An 18,794-nucleotide genomic window follows, 5' to 3' on the forward strand; every position below is an offset into this window, starting at 1 on the left:
GCATGGCACAGCCTCTCTCCTCCCAGCCGCGACCTCCCGCCCATTCTCCTTCCCTAATCCCGGGCTGCCAGCAACAGTGACACCTGAGCGGGGGACTGGGCGGTGGAGGCAGCAGGCCCGCCGATCTGGCAGCCCAGAGAAAACAGAGCGAGGGGCGGGGACGACGAGGAGGAGCGGGAGGCGGGGCCAGAGGGGAGGGCGCCGCTGGCAGTGAGTGACGCTCACACTATCCAATGAGCGCCCACAGCTTCAACGTCAGGGGCAGCAGGGGGCGGGCTCCGCGGGGAGGGGGCGGCCGCTCCGGCGCTAGAGGAGGGGGCCGGGAGGAGGAAGGGGAGGAGGCGGAGGCGGGAGCGGTGGCGGCAGCGGCGGCGGCGGCGGCGGCGGCGGCCGAGGCGGTGGTGGCGGCGGAGGGTAGGTTGCGCCGGGGACTGAGTCTGCCGAGCTCCGTGGCTGTGCCTGTATGAGTGAAGGAGCGGCGCGGGGAGGCAGAGGCAGGCGCGGGAGAGCGAGGCGGCGGGACGTCTCCGGCGGCCGCTGATCAGCAGCGGCGCTCGGTGTGGGGAAGCAGCGGCGGCAGCAGCAGCAGCATCGGCGGCCGCCTCTCCGCCGCCGGGGACGCCGAGGCGCGGCTAGTGGCACTGACATCGGCGGCCCTGCCTCTCCTTCCTCGCCCCCGGCCCTCCCCATGTGATCGGTCTTAATCCTAGCAGTGTGCGCGCTTGGGGCTCCATTCCGCGGTGCCCGATCTCCGTGCCAGGGTGGGTACTCGTGTGTGCGCTTCCCCACCCCATCCCCCTTCCCCCAAGAATAAAAGAAGAACCGAGAGGCGTGCTTAGAAAATAAATAAATAACCACCACACACGCGCAGCCCGGAGCAGAGTCGGCAGGGCTGGCGGCGGCGGAGGAGGAGTGAAGGCGGCGGCGGCGGAGGAGGAGGAGGAGGAGGGACGCGCGGAGAAGGCAGTAACTTTAAAGCCAGCTCAGAGCCCAGAACCTCCAGCCAAGCGGTTTGCAGCGCGGCGGCAGCGGCGGCGTTGAGTGTCTGGCCCGCCGGTCCGGTCGGGGTGTGCAGTAGGACGGACGAGCAGCGCGTCGCTGTCCCCCGGCGGCTGGAGATGTCCGAGCCCAAGGCAATTGATCCCAAGTTGTCGACGACCGACAGGGTGGTGAAAGGTAAGCGGCGCGCTGCGATCGCCTGGGTGCACCGTGTGCCGCAGGCACCCGGGAGGCTCGCCTCCCCTCCCCCCGCCTGGGGTTCTCTCCTCGCTCCAGCCACGGACCTTCTAGGATATTGTGCAAGCCTCAAATCCCCCCTCTCTGGCGCGCCCTTCCCCCACGCTTCCCACCCAGCCCCACTTGGGGCATTTTTATTTACGGGGGCGCCAGTTGGCAAATGGCTGAGCCGAGGGGAGGCGGTGGCGGGGGTGGCGGGGGTGGCGGTGGCGGGAGGGGGCGCCCGGGGGGGTTGGTTGCTGCCAGGGTGTAGCTGCTGTGACAGAAATAGGAAGTGGGTGGCTGCTCGCGGGCTTGCATGGGATCGGGTTTATGGTTTTCGTTTGCAGAGGGAGGGGTGATTTATGGCTTTTAAAAAATTAATATGGCATTTTTATGTGGCCGTGGCTTTCCACCGCCTGCCTCGCCCGGGCAGGGTTCTCTCGGCGCTCTATTGCAGCAATTCCCTCTGCGCCCCCTCCCCCTTCCCCTCCCCCCGAAAAGGGCCTGCACAGGACTCGCGAGAGAGCGGGAGAGCGTGGGGGGAGCCCGGCGCTTCCTTCCGCGCCGGGCGGGAGCGGCCGCACCGAGGGGGCGGCGGAGGGCACGCGCCGGGGGCGCGGGGGGCGTGGGAGGCGAGGGACGACCCACGAGCCCTGCTGCCGCCGCAGCCCCGGGATTCCCCGCCAGGCCTTGAGAAAGACAGGAAAAGCTGTTCCCCAGCCTCCCTCGCCGCCCCCAGCCTTCCCTCGCCGACCTGTCATTGCTCTCTAATGGTGCCCTGCCGAAGCACACCTCCCCGGTGCTGGTAACTTCACCCGGCTCGCCCCTTCCGTGCCCCTGGCACCCGCTCCTGAACGGGCTATTTGATTCCTATCATTGGCTCTTCTCCCCCGCCCCGGGATCACAGACTCCAGGCAGCAATGGCTCCGGGGTTTTTGGAGGAGAGAAGCCGGGATGCCTGGGGTGTGGAAGGGGACAAGTAGTGGTCTCCTCTCTCGCACCCCGGAATCCGTCGTCTCCGTTGTACTCGTGGAGTGGGGGAGGGACCATGCTATACATTCTGGAAGGATGAAGCAATAGAGCAGATATACCAGCTTTAAGTAGTATCCCTACTTAATGTAAGCGTCCCTACACTCCTGGGGGCAGGACTGAGCGGAGCAGGGATGGGCATGGGCTGCACGCCGAGCGGGCCTCTGAAATTGGAAACAGCTCGGGCTGGTATATAGAGAGAGTGTGTGTATGCCTGTGTGTTGCGTGTAGAACAGAGATTGTATCTAATGTGGCTTGAGCATGCAACTTTAGAGTGCAAGGCAGTGAAGTCATGTGCACCATGAACACTTAGGTGAAGTAACCCAGCAGTCCAAAAACCGTGCATAATGCCTAAGTCCTTCGGAGACTTCAGAAACGTTCATGGCTCCACTCAGGTTTGCTCAGTTTTTTTGTTTTTGTTTTTAAAGTGATGTGTGTGTGTGTCTTGTCTTGTTTTGGTTCTATTAGAATCATTCCTGCTTCAGTGCAATATTCATAGACCCATCAAAATAAGTAGCATCTCTGCCCAAATGACTTGAAATAGGTCTACAGATGCACAACGGTTCTTTCTGCAGGCATGGATTCTCATGTAAACAGTCAATTCAGATTCATTCAGAATTATGTTTTGTGGTAAGGGCCTGTGTTGACATTTTAAAAAAATTAAGACCTTTTGCTGAAATAGCAGAGAATAACAACTATCTCCCTTAAGGTGTGAAGTTTAGGTGTAACTCCAGTCTGTATGTTGAGATTACCTTTTTTCAAAACTTGATGTAAAGCTTACAATTTATATGGCAGCAGTAAAATGTGTCAGCAATGAGGAAATACTCATATGTGCACACAGAAGATCAGTTCTCTGTTTTAAGTCACAAAATGTGGCTTCTTAATGTAATCGTAAAATTGTCATCAAGTGAAGATTGTGAAAATAATTGTTCATACACTCTGGCTCATTGTCTTTAATGGTTTATGTGAAAGTGTATTCAACCATTCCATAGTTATTCTGTCTTGCTTTTTTACAGTAATGTATACATTTGATCATAAATGGCTTTTCATTATACATACACACGACCACTCATAATTCAGAAAATTTGGTTTACATGTTTTTGCAGAACGGAAATGTGGATGAGTATAATAGACTCAAAATAGGAAAAGTTAATTTTGCATACTTTTAAATAGGGATCTTGATGTGAAATTTTGTGAAAATTTTGTTTATTGAAAATGTTTTATTGCTGAATCCTGATTTTAAGGTGGAAATACTACTGCTATTCCTCTTATGCTTTCTTATAGACTTTTTACTGTTGGCTTAAGAGGCGTTATTGAAAGTTGGCTTTAACATTTTGTCATACCTATGAGTTTTACAATTAATTGAGATGATAATCTGTTTTGATTATCAGTCTTCTATGACATAGCATTTCCACATGAATATATATGTATATACTTAGCAAGTAGAAAGTACATATTTTCAGAATGGAAAGCAGATTACCAAAAGATTTTTTACAGTTACAAAAATTTGATAAGATACAATTCATGAAGCCATGAAGCCATGACTTTTAATTTTGTTAGACTTTATCTTCGTGATCTGAGATTGACTCATTTTTTTAATGTAGGCAAGGGAAATTTTTGTGTTCATAAGCATTTTTTCATTTTAAGCAGTATGGATAATATTTACTCACACATGGGAATAAGAACTTGGATCATTATTATTGTGGCAGGCCATGGCATTTGTTTATAGTTATCTTCATTACTGTGATCTGGCTTTTATTGTATATTATACTGCTATTTACGAATAAAGCTGTGCTTGTGGTTTTGTTTGTAGTAATGTGATGATGTGACAGCTTTCTTGATTTGTGTTTCCAAAACACAACTTTAGAAAGATAGGTGGGCTGAGTTTTAGTCTCAGTTGTGCAATTTTTCAGATATTCAGCATCTTCTTGAAGGTGTTCACACATGCTGGTCAGTTCGTAAACCTAAAGAATGGAAGGGAATGGCAGCATTGGAGAAGGAAAGCATTCATTTAGATAACATCAGAAAGTTACTTCATCTAGCTAAACTGGAGCGGTTTTATTTAGACTGTTCTTGGAATAAAAACAGTGCAAACTATAAAAATTCAGAGAAAACATCTTGGTAGTGCCATTTGTTGGAAATCAGAATAACTTGATCCATCTACTGTTTGATATTTTAAAAAAGAAAACACTGTATAATTATAAGGCAAAAGACAAAGGGCAATAAGTAGAAGAATAACTGTTTCCCTGTCCCAGTGGTGCTCCATGGGCCTCGTTCCAAACTCTGGCTTCCCTTCATGCCTCTCTGCCTGGTCCTGCCTTTAAATCTTGTTCTGTGGCCCTAACATTCCCTATGGTCTATGGGACTCTGTCAAACAGGCGGAGGAAATTGACCTGCATGTGTTGAGTCTGCTGTTTTGTTCCATCTCTTGCCCTTTCCTCTCTTCCCATCTTCAGGTATTTTGTAATGGGCCTTTTCTCTTAATCCAAATTACTTGAATGGTAGACATTCCAGATACTGTGGCAAGTTGTTGAGGGGTCAATTCCTGGAAAGTGTTTTGGGGAATTTCTCAAAACCCTTAGATTGGAGACTCTTGTGCTTTCTACCAGATTGCCTCTGACTCTTGGGAATGCAAATAAACAAACAAACAAAAAAAACCCCAAAACTAGAGCTGTCTTTCTGTGTTTTGTCAATTTATATAGTATTTGTGCAGACAAAGTACAGGTAGAGAAATTCTGGAAAGATATCTAATATCTTGTAAGCAAGATGATTGTTGCTAAGTAGAATATTAAGTAAATAGGGATTCATGCCACTAGTGTTTCTAGCTGAGAGAGGCTGCTATATCAGTGATAACTGTCATGTTTGGTTCTTGGAATATTAAATAATGCCATTTTTTTGCTGTGTGTCAGGAAGAGCTCATTGTGAATTTATTTTACTGATGTTTGTTAAAATTGGTTGAGTTTTTCCATGTATTTGGTTTTCCGTTTGAATTTAGTAAAACTGCATTAATTCAGTGTCACTAATTGAAACTTTGACTAAATTTCCTTGTTTGGTGGCTGGAGTTTACATCAGCACTGGATGTGAAAAAAGGGGTCTGCTGATCTAATTAATACTATAAGCAACGTGATTTGGTCATAGATAACAGAGAACAAATTCTTATCAGGACTTAGTGAACAGCATGCAAATTAATGCTGTTAATTACAAATTAGATTGATCTATTCATTAATCCTTTCAGGATTTCTACTATAAAGTAATTATAACACAAGTGCATTATTTTCAAAACGTTTTGTCGGCTTAACGCAACAGTTGCAGCCAGGATTCTGGGAAACTCCAGTGACTCTAAAGTACCATCAGTTAGAAGAATTAACATTTAAAAAATAATAGTTTTTTGGGAACTGTGGGAAGAGCCTCTGCTTTAAAGAACAGTCTATATTAAGACATCCAGTTAAAATGTGAAAAAAAAAAGCAAACACCTTAGAATCGAGTTTCAGGTTTACTCTAACATTTGTTTATATTAGTTTAGAAATATGTCTTGTAAAATCTATTTATTTATGATGTGTTTTTATTTGTCATTTTAGAGATATGAAATATGACTTTGATATAGTGTGCATTTGTAACTTTTATAATTGGCCTCTTATGCTTTTCCTTATCTTTTTTGTGGCAGCCACGTGTAAAGTTGAAACTGATTATGAAACCAAATAAAGAATCCATTTAGAGTGACCTCCTTGGAAAACAGCATTTTTCTAGACCTACTTTCCTTTCAGCAAATCCAGTTAAATTAGCATTTTGAAACTTTCAGACACTTCTAGAAATGTAGAAAAATGATGATTCATGATATTGAACTTAGATAAAAACTAGCAAATCATTTTGTTAATTTTTTCAGCAATTTTCTAGAGTCGCATTCTGTTGATGTTTAAGAGGAATTCAGTGAGATTTTGAGTTCTAGCTTCCTATAATCCCACTGTTATGTGTTATAATGTCATAGGATAGTCCTGTATGTAAAAAGGCAGCAGTTGTACTCATCAGTCACTGGTGAGAACAGAGGATCATGAAATGGGAATAGAGAGCTGGGAAGGTTACCCTTGATACACTCACCTGGGAACCGCAGTTCAGACACTGCTGACACAGAATTACAAATGACAGTGTGTTAATAATGTATTTTCAGGGTCACTCAAGAATAGTCAGAACCATTAATACTGAAATCCATGAATGCCTTGGCTCTGCAGTGGTAGCTCATGTGACATTTTATAGTTGAAGAAATGGAGACAGAAAAGATAGAATGGTTGGTCACAGGTGGGACTAGAATGGAGGTAAGTGTAAGCAAATTCTTACCTTTAGCAAAGAGTCTCTTTTCTCTTGAGCATCTGTTTGGAACTGTCACTTCTTTTAGCAATATCTAGGATGTCACATTTTGTTTCAGTTTTCTTTACTGAATTACTGACTGTATAAAATAGTTTTATTAGAAGAAGCTTTTGATCTCTGTGTTTAGCAGAAATTTAAATTTTGATGATAAATGTTATAATCTGGTTTGATCTTGGCATGAGGTTAACTAAGGAAAACTGTCAAACATTGTTTACTATTCATGTAAATATGTACTCGGAAACAGAAATAGCATACTTTCCTGTTAAGGAATTTTTTATACTTTTATTTTGTAAAGTGTTATTGTAAGACCCTTTGTCTGAACTACAGATAACAACCCATGTTGTTATTCTGGTTTGAGGATTTAGTTAATTTCTAGACAGAGCTCAAGTGAAAATAGGAGCCATTGCTTCTTAGGTGTTTTACTACTTTTTAAAAATACAGTCAAGTGGAAATGATGTATACTGAGACAGAGTTTCAGTTTGTAAACTGTCTTTAATAGTCTTTGCATTTTCAGCATTTTAAACCCATTTTACTTTATATTTCCATCTCCTGTATTCATACAGGCTGTATTCATTGATAAGCTATCAATTATATTTTATGTAAGAAATCAAATAAAAAAATTTGATATTCCTCCATGGTGAGGGATTCTGAGTAATCGCTTAAAACAGAGGACTATCAACTTGAGGACTTAGACTTATTAGTTTAGTTCAGTCGCTCAGTTGTGTCCGACTTTTTGCAATCCCATTGACTGCAACATGCCAGGCCTCCCTGTCCATCACCAACTCCTGGAGTTTACTCAGACTCATTTCCATTGAGTCAGTGATGCCATCCAACCATCTCATCCTCTGTCGTCCCCTTCTCCTCTGCCTTCAATCTTTCCCAGCATCAGGGTTTTTTCAAATGAGTCAGTTCTTCGCATCAGATGGCCAGAATTTTGGAGCTTCAGCTTCAGCATCAGTCCTTCCAATGAACACCCAGGACTGATCTCCTTTATAATGGACTGGTTGGATCTTCTTGCAGTCCAAGGGACTTTCACGAGTCTAATCCAACACTGCAGTTCAAGAGCATCAGTTCTTTGGTGCTCAGCTTTCTTTATAGTCCAGCTCTCACATCCATACATGACTACTGAAAAACCACAGCCTTGACTAGACGGACCTTTGTTGGCAAAGTAATGTCTCTGCTTTTGAATATGCTGTCTAGGTTGGTCATAACTTTTCTTCCAAAGAGTAAGCGTCTTTTAATTTCATGGCTGCAATCACCATCTGCAGTGATTTTGGAGCCTCCCAAAAATAAAGTCTATCACTGTTTCCATTGTTTCCCCATTTATTTGCCATGAAGTAATGGGACCAGATGCCATGATCTTAGTTTTTTGAATGTTGAGCTTTTAGCCCACTTTTTCACTCTCCTCTTTCACTTTCATCAAGAGGCTCTTTAATTCTTCTTCACTTTCTACCATAAGAGTGGTGTCATCTGCATATCTGAGGTGATTGATATTTCTCCTGTCAATCTTGATTCCAGCTTGTGCTTCATCCAGCCCAGTGTTTCTCATAATGTACTCTGCGTAAAAGTTAAATAAGCAGGGTGACAATATACGGTCTTGACGTACTCCTTTCCCTATTTGGAACCAGTTTGTTGTTCCGTGTCCAGTTCTAACTGTTGCTTCCTGGGCTGCATATGGATTTCTCAAGAGGCAGACCTATTGCCGAATTTCAAATCCATTTCACAAATGCATATTCAGGTATTTAAAAAAATATATATATAAGCTCTGAAGAAGCAGTTATCAGTTGTTAAAATGCTGTTTATGGAATTGGATGGATTCCTTTTGAGACCATTATAGAGAAGATTGGAACCTTGTGTTCTTCTTTTTATTTCCCTAGTCTGTTCTTTTGCCTGACAGCAAAATATAGTCAACTCTATTTTAAAAGATGGTCTATCTGACTTTCTATGAACATTTATCCCTTGCAGCTGGAAATTCTGCATGTCTCTGCAAAAGAGAAAAATGAGTAGAAATCGAGATTTATGTTAACAGCTGCCTGGAGATTATGACATACTACCTTTCAGCGTTTGTCAGTTTCAGATACTTGCTACAGTTGTGAAACCAGAAGAATGATGGTTGATATTCAGAGAGAATGTTTTATTCATATGCAGTTAAATTAAAAACAATTCCTGTCAGTTCCAGGATTCTAAGGGTTAAAGACTTTGCTGACCTTATAGCTCCCAGTTTTCTTTTTGGGAGGAGCAACTGCTTCTGATTTAAATTTTCAGTTGTCTACATGTAGTATTAGGATGTTTTGGAAATTATAGTATGTCAGTGTCTAAACTGTGTCTCCCAAGTTGTTGCATTTACTTGGAAGTTACATAAAATGATTTGTTAAAATATATATTCAAGGTTTTAGTTTGAAAAATATGGTCATTGAACCAATAGTGCCAAGCCCAATGCCTTGCTCTTTATGCATTGAATAAATTCTTGTTGAGTGATTTGGGCAATGCAAAATTATCAGGTGCCTCCAGAAGCCATAAATGGAGACACATTATGTGTTTATATTAAGTTTATTATATGACTTCTGATTCTCTGTAAATGGTTCTGCCTGGTAGATTGGAATGCTTCCTTCTCCAGCCACATCAGGGAATGGACTAGGAGAAGAAGGCATTACTAAGGTGACACAGTTAGATTGAGGGCAGTTTTGTTGTTTGGTCATTTGGACTGGCTTTATGCCAGCTGAATTTAAAAGGCTAAATCCTTTTCAACTTAGCATATTAACTTGAAAGCTTTCTTTCAGTTTCTGCTGTATTTCTCCTTAGCCTGACCGATTTCTGACAAGTGAGAAAAGATATGTTAATCATTCAGTGTTTGATTTATTGGGTGATTTATATGTTTTAATTATTGTCCAGGCATGGTCATGAAGAGAAAAATGACCTGGCAAATTTCATGACAACAAAAACAAAGCAAAGGCAAGACATAAAAAATCCAAACCAAAACAAAGCAAAATCCTCTTCCTTTGTTTGCATCTCAATTTATCATTTTCTCTAAAGCTTTTGTAATCCAGTAATGCAGCCCTCTTCAGTATAATTTCCTGCCCTGCTATGGCCTCTGTAGTGTCCCTTGCTGCTATCTAGTGGGAAGATATATGGGCTGTGAGATGGTAAAAGGTGACTAATTCTTCTGACTTCTTATATTCTCCTAAGTGGACTTTACGCCATCCTTTGACATTTATATTTAAACATCTTGTGAGCTATACCATTTTATCAAATTAAATTAAAAGCACAGTCTCTTAAAATAATAGAACCTGAGTCAGGGCTTCACGTTTGTGTTGCAATTTTTTTTTTTTTTTTTTTTTACAAAGGAATTACCTTTCTTTTTATTATTAAACCTGGCATTGTTGGTCTGCTATGTATACTTAATGCTAATAAAGTACATGCGTACCTTCTCTGTGTGGGTCTGACTATTGGCATGATAACAGTTCTCATTATTTAATTCTCATGGTTACAGCTTTAGTTCAAATGTTACCTCCTGGGGGACCCACATCTCCTGATACCTTCAGCTGGAGTGGTGAAGGGACTCGGTCCCTTCATATTCACAGTGGACACCTTGACTAGAGCATGTTGCTGTGATGGTTAGTCTGTCTGTCTGGCTCTCCTCTCAAGGAAGTGGAGAACCCGGAAGACTGGGGCTTGGTTCCATTTACTTTTGTATCGTTAGCCTACCCTAGATTGTTAAATAAATGAAATGATAGATCAAGGATAAGAGGGATTTAAAATTTTGAATTATAGGGTTCTTTTCTATTTTGAAATTTTTTTTGTGGATCTTAAATCATGGGTGGCTCATAAACGTGCGGAGTTTCTTAATTTGTAAGTGCCAGTCCTGTAGAAGGGTTTTTTTTCACATGAGTTTTGAAATGCTGTTTCATAGTGGGAGTCCTATGATTTCTGTGCAGTAACCAGCTTGCAGAAGCTGCAGGCAGTGGTGGCTTACCCAGGGAGTGCTTGGTTTTCAGTGAATCAGTGTCAGTCAAAGGGTGTATAGGTTAGTTTACTCAAAGGCAGGGGAAGATTTTTCATGGGGAAGATTGGGGATGATGCTAGGTTGAGGGATGAACTATTGTGACAGGCATTGGGGAGGCCCAGGGTTCACTTACAGTTGTATTGCTTACTTTAAGAAACGTGCAAATCCAGATGAATAAAAGTTAATACATTTTGGAGTCAAAATAGAGATGTAAAATGTGCTGCAGGCCCAGATATGAGATGTCTGTGTAATAATAAGAAAGACTCTTGCAGGCCCGGAATGCAGGCTCCTTGTGAGTCAGCTCTCCTGACGACACCTCTGCATGGTGAAGCCTTTGAGAAAAGTGTGGCTTTGGGGTCCATGTCAACAGGGCGGCAGGGTGAGGAGGCGCCTGCTCTCCGAGAGCTCTTGTGGAGGACCACAGATGGGTCTGCACTATCCCAGACTTGGTCATATGGCTCCACATTAAGGCGGGCCAGCCAGGGCTTTCCAGGCTTTGGTTTGTGAGCCAGGACTTAATGTGTGATAGAAATACGTTTCCGTCAAGGAAACTAGAGAGAAACTATAGTTTCCTACATAACAATCTCATCATCGTCAACCTTTGCCCGTTTGCATTTAGCAGCCAGGAGGGAATCACTCTTGTCTTCACCTCCACATTCTACACGGGTGCTGTCTCACTGCACAGACACTTCTAGAAACAGATGTGAAAAATTTGGAATATGTTAGGGGGGAAAAAAAAAAGAGAGAGACCCCCTCCCAGTGATTAAAGGATTTTAAGTTACGACAGCACCTGGGATTCTTCAGTCTTAAAAAGAAAAGGCTGAGTGGTGATTTAACTATAGATTTCACTTATTAAAAAGTCTCTTTCTACAGTTTCTACATATAACATCACACTCAGATGTTATCCACCACCACTTTCAAGTGGATTAGAGAAAATGCTATTCAGAAGCATTGGGGATTCAGGTGATTTTTGTTTTTTTAACCAGTTAAGGACATTTAACACTGGCATGGATTGTGGGGACCTTCTGAGTGGAGAGACCACATGATCCTCATTTATTTGAGTGTAAATGAGATCTAAGTCTAAAATTATGGATGTTTGGAGTTGGAAGAAACCTTGGAAATCTAACTTCTTTTTGGCCTGGAGCCAGTCCTCTGATTGTGAATGGGGGAGGGGGCAGGAGACCTTTTATCTCTCATACTTGCTCAAGGCTGAACCTAACAGAAATGAACAAATCAGACTCAGAATTGGAAGGTGCCCCAGAAATCTGGCTCAGGCCTTCTCCAGTATGCAACCCCTGTCCAGACTCCCTGCGGGATTGTATCCCACTGCCTTGTGAACACATCTAGTGAGAAGGAGCTCCCAACTTCCCAAGAGTTCCTGCTCTAACTTGGCCGTTTCTGCTCACCAGAGTGTTTCCTGATGTTTGATGTCGGTGTTTGTCATTCCTAGCTTTGCCCCATAGAGTTCGATAAAATGAACCTTTTCTGTCTTTTACAAAAGAGTTTATTTGATATTAAAAACAGCTTTCATGTTCTTAAGTCTTCTAGCTTCTTCCCACATGGCATGATTTCTGGGCTTTTCCCTATTCCAGTAACTTCTTATAAAACCCCGTCAAGTTGTCAGGGCCTCTTGAAACTGGAGAAGTGAGCAAAGATTCATCTTGGCTTACTTCCTCCTGTGGAACCTCCAGCACTGTGGGCTGGGTTGCTTCACTCTTCTTGCCCTCTGTGCCCCCGTGCTAACCTTTGAACTTCTTGGAACTCAAGTCCTTCACTGAGGGACCCCAGTCTAGCATCCATCCCATGATGGCCCTTGTCTGGGTGAGGACCATCATGGTCTGAGTGCTCTTACGTCGCTTGCCCTTTCCTACTGAAATTTCCTTCTCTCGTATCTTTTCTCAGTCCCGCTGTACCCCCAGCGTTAAGCTATTAAATACTAAATCTGCTCTGAAGTAGGACCTTTCCAGAAAACTTGGCTAGCAGATGCATTTTAACAGTGATTTTCTGGAGGCGTTGCTTGTATTTTGCTTGCTTTTATTTGGGATACAGGCGGGTACTGAAGTCAGCATGATAGCCTGACACCATGGTGGTTTAGTGGGGTAATTGAGGACAGGCCAAGTTCCTTGTTTACTTTTCATATCACACCAGGAAGGCCGCTCAGCACCCCACTTGACCAGAGCCGGAACGTGCGTCTTCTGCCTGCCCTGACTCCTGGCACTCAGTCTTTCAAAGTTGTTGATAAACAGCTCCTAAGGCCATTGAATTTGGCTAACCCAGGGAGTCTGATTGTAATTTGATAACTAGCTTAAGTTTCACTGAGGCCTAAAAGAGGCCAGTGGCTTCCAACTGTGGTGTCACAACACAGGTCTGTGTTACACTCAGCTGTGAGGTATTAGCAGCTACTGATAACCTACAGAAGTTTGCAAATGACATACTTTGAAACATCTATATATAAACCAGGGTGGATTCAAGTTCAACCTAAAATGTTACTTTCACTTGCATTCTGATGTGTTTCCTCGTGCGGGAGAAGAAGGGATGGAGCTGCAGCTGTCATGGTGGGTATTTGCATAGCTTGCAGTCCTCTTGATCCTGCCGATATGGCTTTAATCACAGTGGAGATCAGACATCCTTGTAAGCTGGGGCAATGTTTGCCTTTGTTTCCATGAACATTTTCGAGCATAGCTTATTGGAACCTGGATTCACTCATGCTAGTGTTTTATGCAAGTGAGTGTCATATCATATGACTCTTGGTAGGAAAAAAGTCTGAGACTTGAGGTTAGAGAACAGACCTCTGCTAGACAGATCTGTAGACCGAATAGGTCTTGAAACATAGAAGTAGACACTTTTGGAGTGATTTCAAAGTGCCCTATGAAGCTTTCTCTCTTCGAACATCTCCCATGGGCCACACCTGAAATTCCATGATTAATTATTTATTTAGGATAAGATTGGCCTTCTTTGATAGAGGTTTCAAAACCAACTGATCTTTAAAAAATAATTTAGTGAATTGATTTTTTTTTTTGCCTTTGGGTGACACTGAATCCAGGAAAAATTCTGTATTTCAGGAGCCTTTTTGAGAGTGAACATTTGTTTCTCTTTTTAAATCCATATCTCATGCTGCTCATATCACTCAATTTTCCATACTGCTTCCTTCAAGTATGACTCATTTTAAATCTCCCAGTTGGTAAACAGATTAAATAATGCATTATTGAGTGTAAATTGGCTGTTTTAAAAAATATTATTTCCTTCACTTACCAAACAGTTCATCTCCTCATCCATCCTTCCATTCTTTCCTTTCAAACATGAGAGTTTTAGTGCCTCCTGGCCCTGTGTTGTGTTCTCAGGGCTTAAAATAAAGTAGACAATCTTGGAAGGTTACTGTCCAGCAGTGGGTGTGAAAGCAAGTCACAATGTAAGTTACAATTACTTTAATAGCAGAAGATGTGGCATGCTGTGGAGTGCAGAAAAGGGAGTGAGTAACTGTCTTCATAGACTGTACTTTCAGTTTTTGGCAAAAATAAATGAAATTAATATTAATTTTCTCTGTGTAGTATAATGGGAACATTGCTAAGATATGGGTTTATTTTAAAATAAAGATAGCATAAAAAGTGCTGAGCATTTAGATCTGGAATTCTGTAGCTATTATAGCTATTATACCTGTGAGCAAAGTATGTGAGAGAATCATGGGCTATTGAAGGTGGACGTGTCTTTAAAAGTCAACTACTTCAACCATCTTCCAAAAAAAAAAAAAAGGACCTTCCTGTTAAATGGTTAACACATCCCCTCCCTCCATTTCCAGTGATGGGGAAGCATAATCAAGAGGTTTATGGTTTGACGGAAACTTCATTTCAATTCTCCTTTCTCCATGTGCCAGCTGTGTGTTCATGGGGAATTTTTGCAATCATCCTGAACCCATTTTTTTCTTACTAAAAAAGTGGAAACAGTAATACTGATTTTGAAGGTGGTAGTGACTGTGAGAGGAATTGTGTGTGAAATGCCTTCCCCACTGCCTGCTTAGAAAGAGCCCTCAGGAGATGTTCGGTATTGTTATTTTATTGTTGGACAGCTCCCTGGAAAGCGCAGTGGTGCTCTTCTAGAAGTAGCCTGTATTAAAGCAAAGACTTTCTTGTCTCCTAACCACCGTCAAGCCCATTGTAGGTTGGGGGCCTCTGCCACACCTCACAGAGGTGACTGTCCAGTTGCTGGTCTCTGTGATACTTGGCACAATGGGTCAACCTCTTTCTTCCTCAAACATTGTCCTCATTGTCTGTCTTGGATTTCCTCCTCTGACTTCTTCGTCAGCTCGACTTTATTGAGTCCTAAGTGTTGATGTTCTTTTATCCCTTTAAAAGTTCTTCCAGGCAGTCTTACCCCCTTATACACATAGGATTTACTTTGGCTTCTAGGCTGATGAGTAACACATCTGTATTTGCAACCTAGTCTTTTTTCTGGATCTTTCTCTCAAACCTTATATGCAGCAGTTGCTGTGGATGGGTAAGGATGAAAATAAAGTGGGTTATTTGTTCTCCTGTGTTTTTAACCCTGGATGGTCTGACCACCATCTCTCCAGTTAATTAAATCTATTATTCAGTTCAGATCTTTTAAATACTCTACCCAGTGCTGCTGTATCCTCCCAACATTAGTCTCTTTGCTTTCAAACTTGTCCTCTCTCTGATATTATCACTAGAGTGATCAATTAAAAATGAATATCTGATTCTGCTCTGCATATTTGATTGGTGACCTTTTCTTGACTGAATTGTAAGAACTCTATATTATGGAATTTGACCCTTATCGCCTGAATATTGAAAATATTTGTAATATAGCATATGCCATATTGTACTGAGCTTATTTTAAGTCTCTGCAGTTTATTACAGTGTAATTCTTGGGAACAGGGAGAATATTTTGTATTCATACATGTATTCTGCGTGTGTGTCAGTTTTGGTCGGTATAAAGTTGATGGAACTAAACTGAATGACTTAAAACTCCCAGTAAAACCCTCCATGGCTTTCTGTTTATTCTACTTCGGCACCGACCCCTGTTGCTCATTATCTTGTTCTTCTTTTGTGTAAAGCTATTTTTCGGATTCCCTCAGGCATAGCTGTCTATGTTGCCTCTTGTACTTTGTACTGAAAGGGTGTCACAAATACTTGCAACACAACTTTCTCTTCAGTTGTGAAATCTTCACAGGCAAGAATTTATTCACTTCGTCTCCCTAGGCTTAGCATGATGCCTGGAACATAATTAATCTTTTTTTTTTTTTTCCTCTCTAGCAAACAAAGTGACTGGAAAAGCTATACCTGATCATCACTAAAATGTAACGATGTTAGTGACTTCTTTTTTTTTTTTTTTTTGCCCCTAATCTCATACTTTTAATTAATGTAGACCAAATTGGGTTACTTTTTCTGGTAGCCTTGACTTATGGAGACCCTGACTTCCTTATCCCTCTTCTCAGGCATTTTCTTGTAAACATATAAGCCAGGTCTCCTTTACTCTAGATTTTTGTGATTATTTTATACAATTCTAAGCACAAAATTTAAAGTAACACACCATAATTTGGTTTAATCTTGCTCATCTTGTTCTCTGTTTCTAACCTTTTCGATCTTTCATTTAAACACATGGATTATTTTACCTCTTCTTTTTAGTTATTTGCCCAAGTTATGTCCTTAGTAAATTTGCCTGGGCCTCTATCTAATAAGCCTGGCAACCAAATGAATTTTTGGAGCCAGTCAGTTTGGATGATTGAGTTCACAAATTTATTTTAGGTTCTGCATATATAACATGGGAAAAAATCCCACCTGTGTTAATAAGGAAGTTGTGGCTTCTATTAAAAAGAAAAAACAAAAGGGAGATTCTTGTGTAATTGTTGTCCTTGACCTTTTTGTTACCTTATTGATGTATTTTTCTATAACTGTACTTTAGAATGATAAAAACATTTTTTTTTTCCCGATGCCTTTGCCTACTCTGAGACTTATTTTAATTCTTTGTCATTTGAAGGAGGAGTGAATTTCCCTGGGATAATGATTGGAGAGTTGGTGTGTTTATTAATGGCATATGTCTTGTAATATATTATTTCACGTGATTATATTGGAAGAGAACACCTTGTTAACCTGTTAGCTGCTTTATTTCCCTGTAGAATCTTGCTTAAAGTAGATAAATAATAAAATGAATTTATATACTTTTGAGCTTCCTATTCTGAAAATGTTAGGAATAATATTGTACATGCCCCACATGTGCGTTAGCTAGCTCTAGCCTTGTAATCACTCTGAGGCCAGGGGAGCTTCTCTTCCAGGGTCATGTATTAAGTCACAGTGGTTAGAGCAGAGTTTTGGACTCCAGATCCTGGGCTTTTTCCACCAGGACCCTAAGTTGACATGCACTCAAGGCCAAATCCATTAGGTAGTATCAATGAATTGATGAAAAGCAAGGCTTTGTTTTTATATAAAATATTGTTTACTGCTGAAAGTCACTTTAAGTGGAATATTATTGGCCTTTCCTGTGGGAGAAAAATGTAGCTGTCTTATGGGGCAAAGATATCTGCTTCCTTTTTAGAAATACGCAGCTGATATTCACAAACAATGGGGATTATTAACCAGGCTTTACTTGGCTATTACTGACCTTATCATGGTGTTGTAAGACAAACTAATCTGAAACATAAAAGAAAAAGTGCTAACTGTGAATTATATAAAGAAGGCATGTTTATTAGACCTTGAGTTTTTTTCTCTAGATTAAAACTATGAAAAAAAAAAGTTTGGTGCTGGTTATTGTATCTACTTGATGGCCCTTGTTGTACAGTCTTTGCTTCTTTATATTCGTTTTCATATTTTTGTCACTAAAGCAAATAAAGGAAGCCACACATAGCTAAAGTGAAAGCCACTTCAAGGAGACGTCACATGAAACATTTTGAGGAGGGAGTCATGTGGTTTCATCGTAGCATTTTAGATGCAAATGCGAATTGTTTTGAGATCAGAATTTTTCATTTACTGCTCATTGCCATTCTGTACTATGACGAATGCTCGGTTACACTTTTAAACTGATGTAATTACTTAAAAGGGTGATGATTCAGATTCAGAATTTTAATGCATCTTTGAGACAAGTGATTAGAGAAATTTATTTCTTTGTTCATATGATTGCTGAACACATTTCTGATCTAGCTGAATCTGGAATCTGGCTGGACCAGATTCAGCTGTGATAAGTCCTGCAGGTGAAATAGTTCAGGTCATAGGAGCAGCTGGAACCAAAGATGAAGCAGGCTACCTGATGGTCTAAGTGTAAATTCAGGGAGCTCTAATTTCATACTGGGGCCTCTCAGTTTCCCTTGCTTCATGGCTAATGCCTTTGTGTGTGGGAAAGTTTCTTCCCTGCTGGAATCAACTTGGTTTCATATTGTCTTTCCTCTCTTTTTTTCTCCTTGTGATATTTTTATGAACCTTGGACTTCAAATATGACTTTTTTTGGGGTGGTTGTTTTAAGGTGTGAACACATAGAAGAAAAAAATTAAATAACCTTAATTCTTAGAGAGGAGTACAATAAGGTTGTTTCATTGACAGTTCTTGTTATATATATGTGTGTGTATATGTGTATAATATACATGTATATGCACATATACATGTGTGTATATGTGTATATATATATATATTTATTTACTTCATGTCCTGAAAAAGAGAGTATACATACCGTTTTCCTGCTGTGTGTGTATATTTTAATCCTTGAGCCAGACCGTGCCTGAAATAAGTTTTACCTTTTAAGGAAATGATACTAAGATATGATTATGCCTAGTGTTTATTATTGCACACATAGATAATTTGAATGTTATTAGTATAAGAAAAATATCAGGTAAGTCTCTATCTAGATAGGAATATCTAAGTAAAATAACCAGTGAGTGAGTAAGCATTCCATTCATTCTGTATATGAACAATGTGAAAAATATGGAAGAAATGTGCTGGTTACTTTAAAAAAAAAATGTGGCTTTAACTTGTGTCTTAAGAGTGAAATTGTAAAGTAGAAGATTAATATAGAGTGCTTCTTTTGAGAATTCTCCTGGAAAGTACAGCTTCTGAACTCACTTTACTGTTTTGTTCTTTCTTGAACTGAGGAAGGAGGCCAGCATATTTGCAGTATATTCCAGGCTTTAGAATTTTTTCTTATAGAAGAGAGGCATGATCCTTGGAGTCTCATTTAGTGACAA

The 18,794-nt window shown here is 41.3% G+C and overlaps 1 protein-coding gene across 2 annotated transcripts in view; it reads left to right on the forward strand.

Moving 5' to 3' along the window:
* The first annotated feature begins 128 nt into the window (after positions 1-128).
* Positions 129-18,794, forward strand: part of PPP3CA (protein phosphatase 3 catalytic subunit alpha) — a 326,312-nt gene continuing 307,646 nt past the window's right edge. The window contains exon 1 of one of the 2 annotated variants that reach the window (XM_040237759.1): positions 129-1,176. In XM_040237759.1, the coding sequence (XP_040093693.1) occupies positions 1,119-1,176 (58 nt within the window). In that variant the 5' untranslated portion in view covers positions 129-1,118. The remainder of the gene's footprint in view (positions 1,177-18,794) is intronic. The other variant, XM_040237760.1, reaches the window with a different exon arrangement.

This window comes from Oryx dammah, unplaced genomic scaffold (assembly GCF_014754425.2).
Source record: "Oryx dammah isolate SB20612 unplaced genomic scaffold, SCBI_Odam_1.1 HiC_scaffold_3, whole genome shotgun sequence".
NCBI lineage: Eukaryota > Metazoa > Chordata > Mammalia > Artiodactyla > Bovidae > Oryx > Oryx dammah.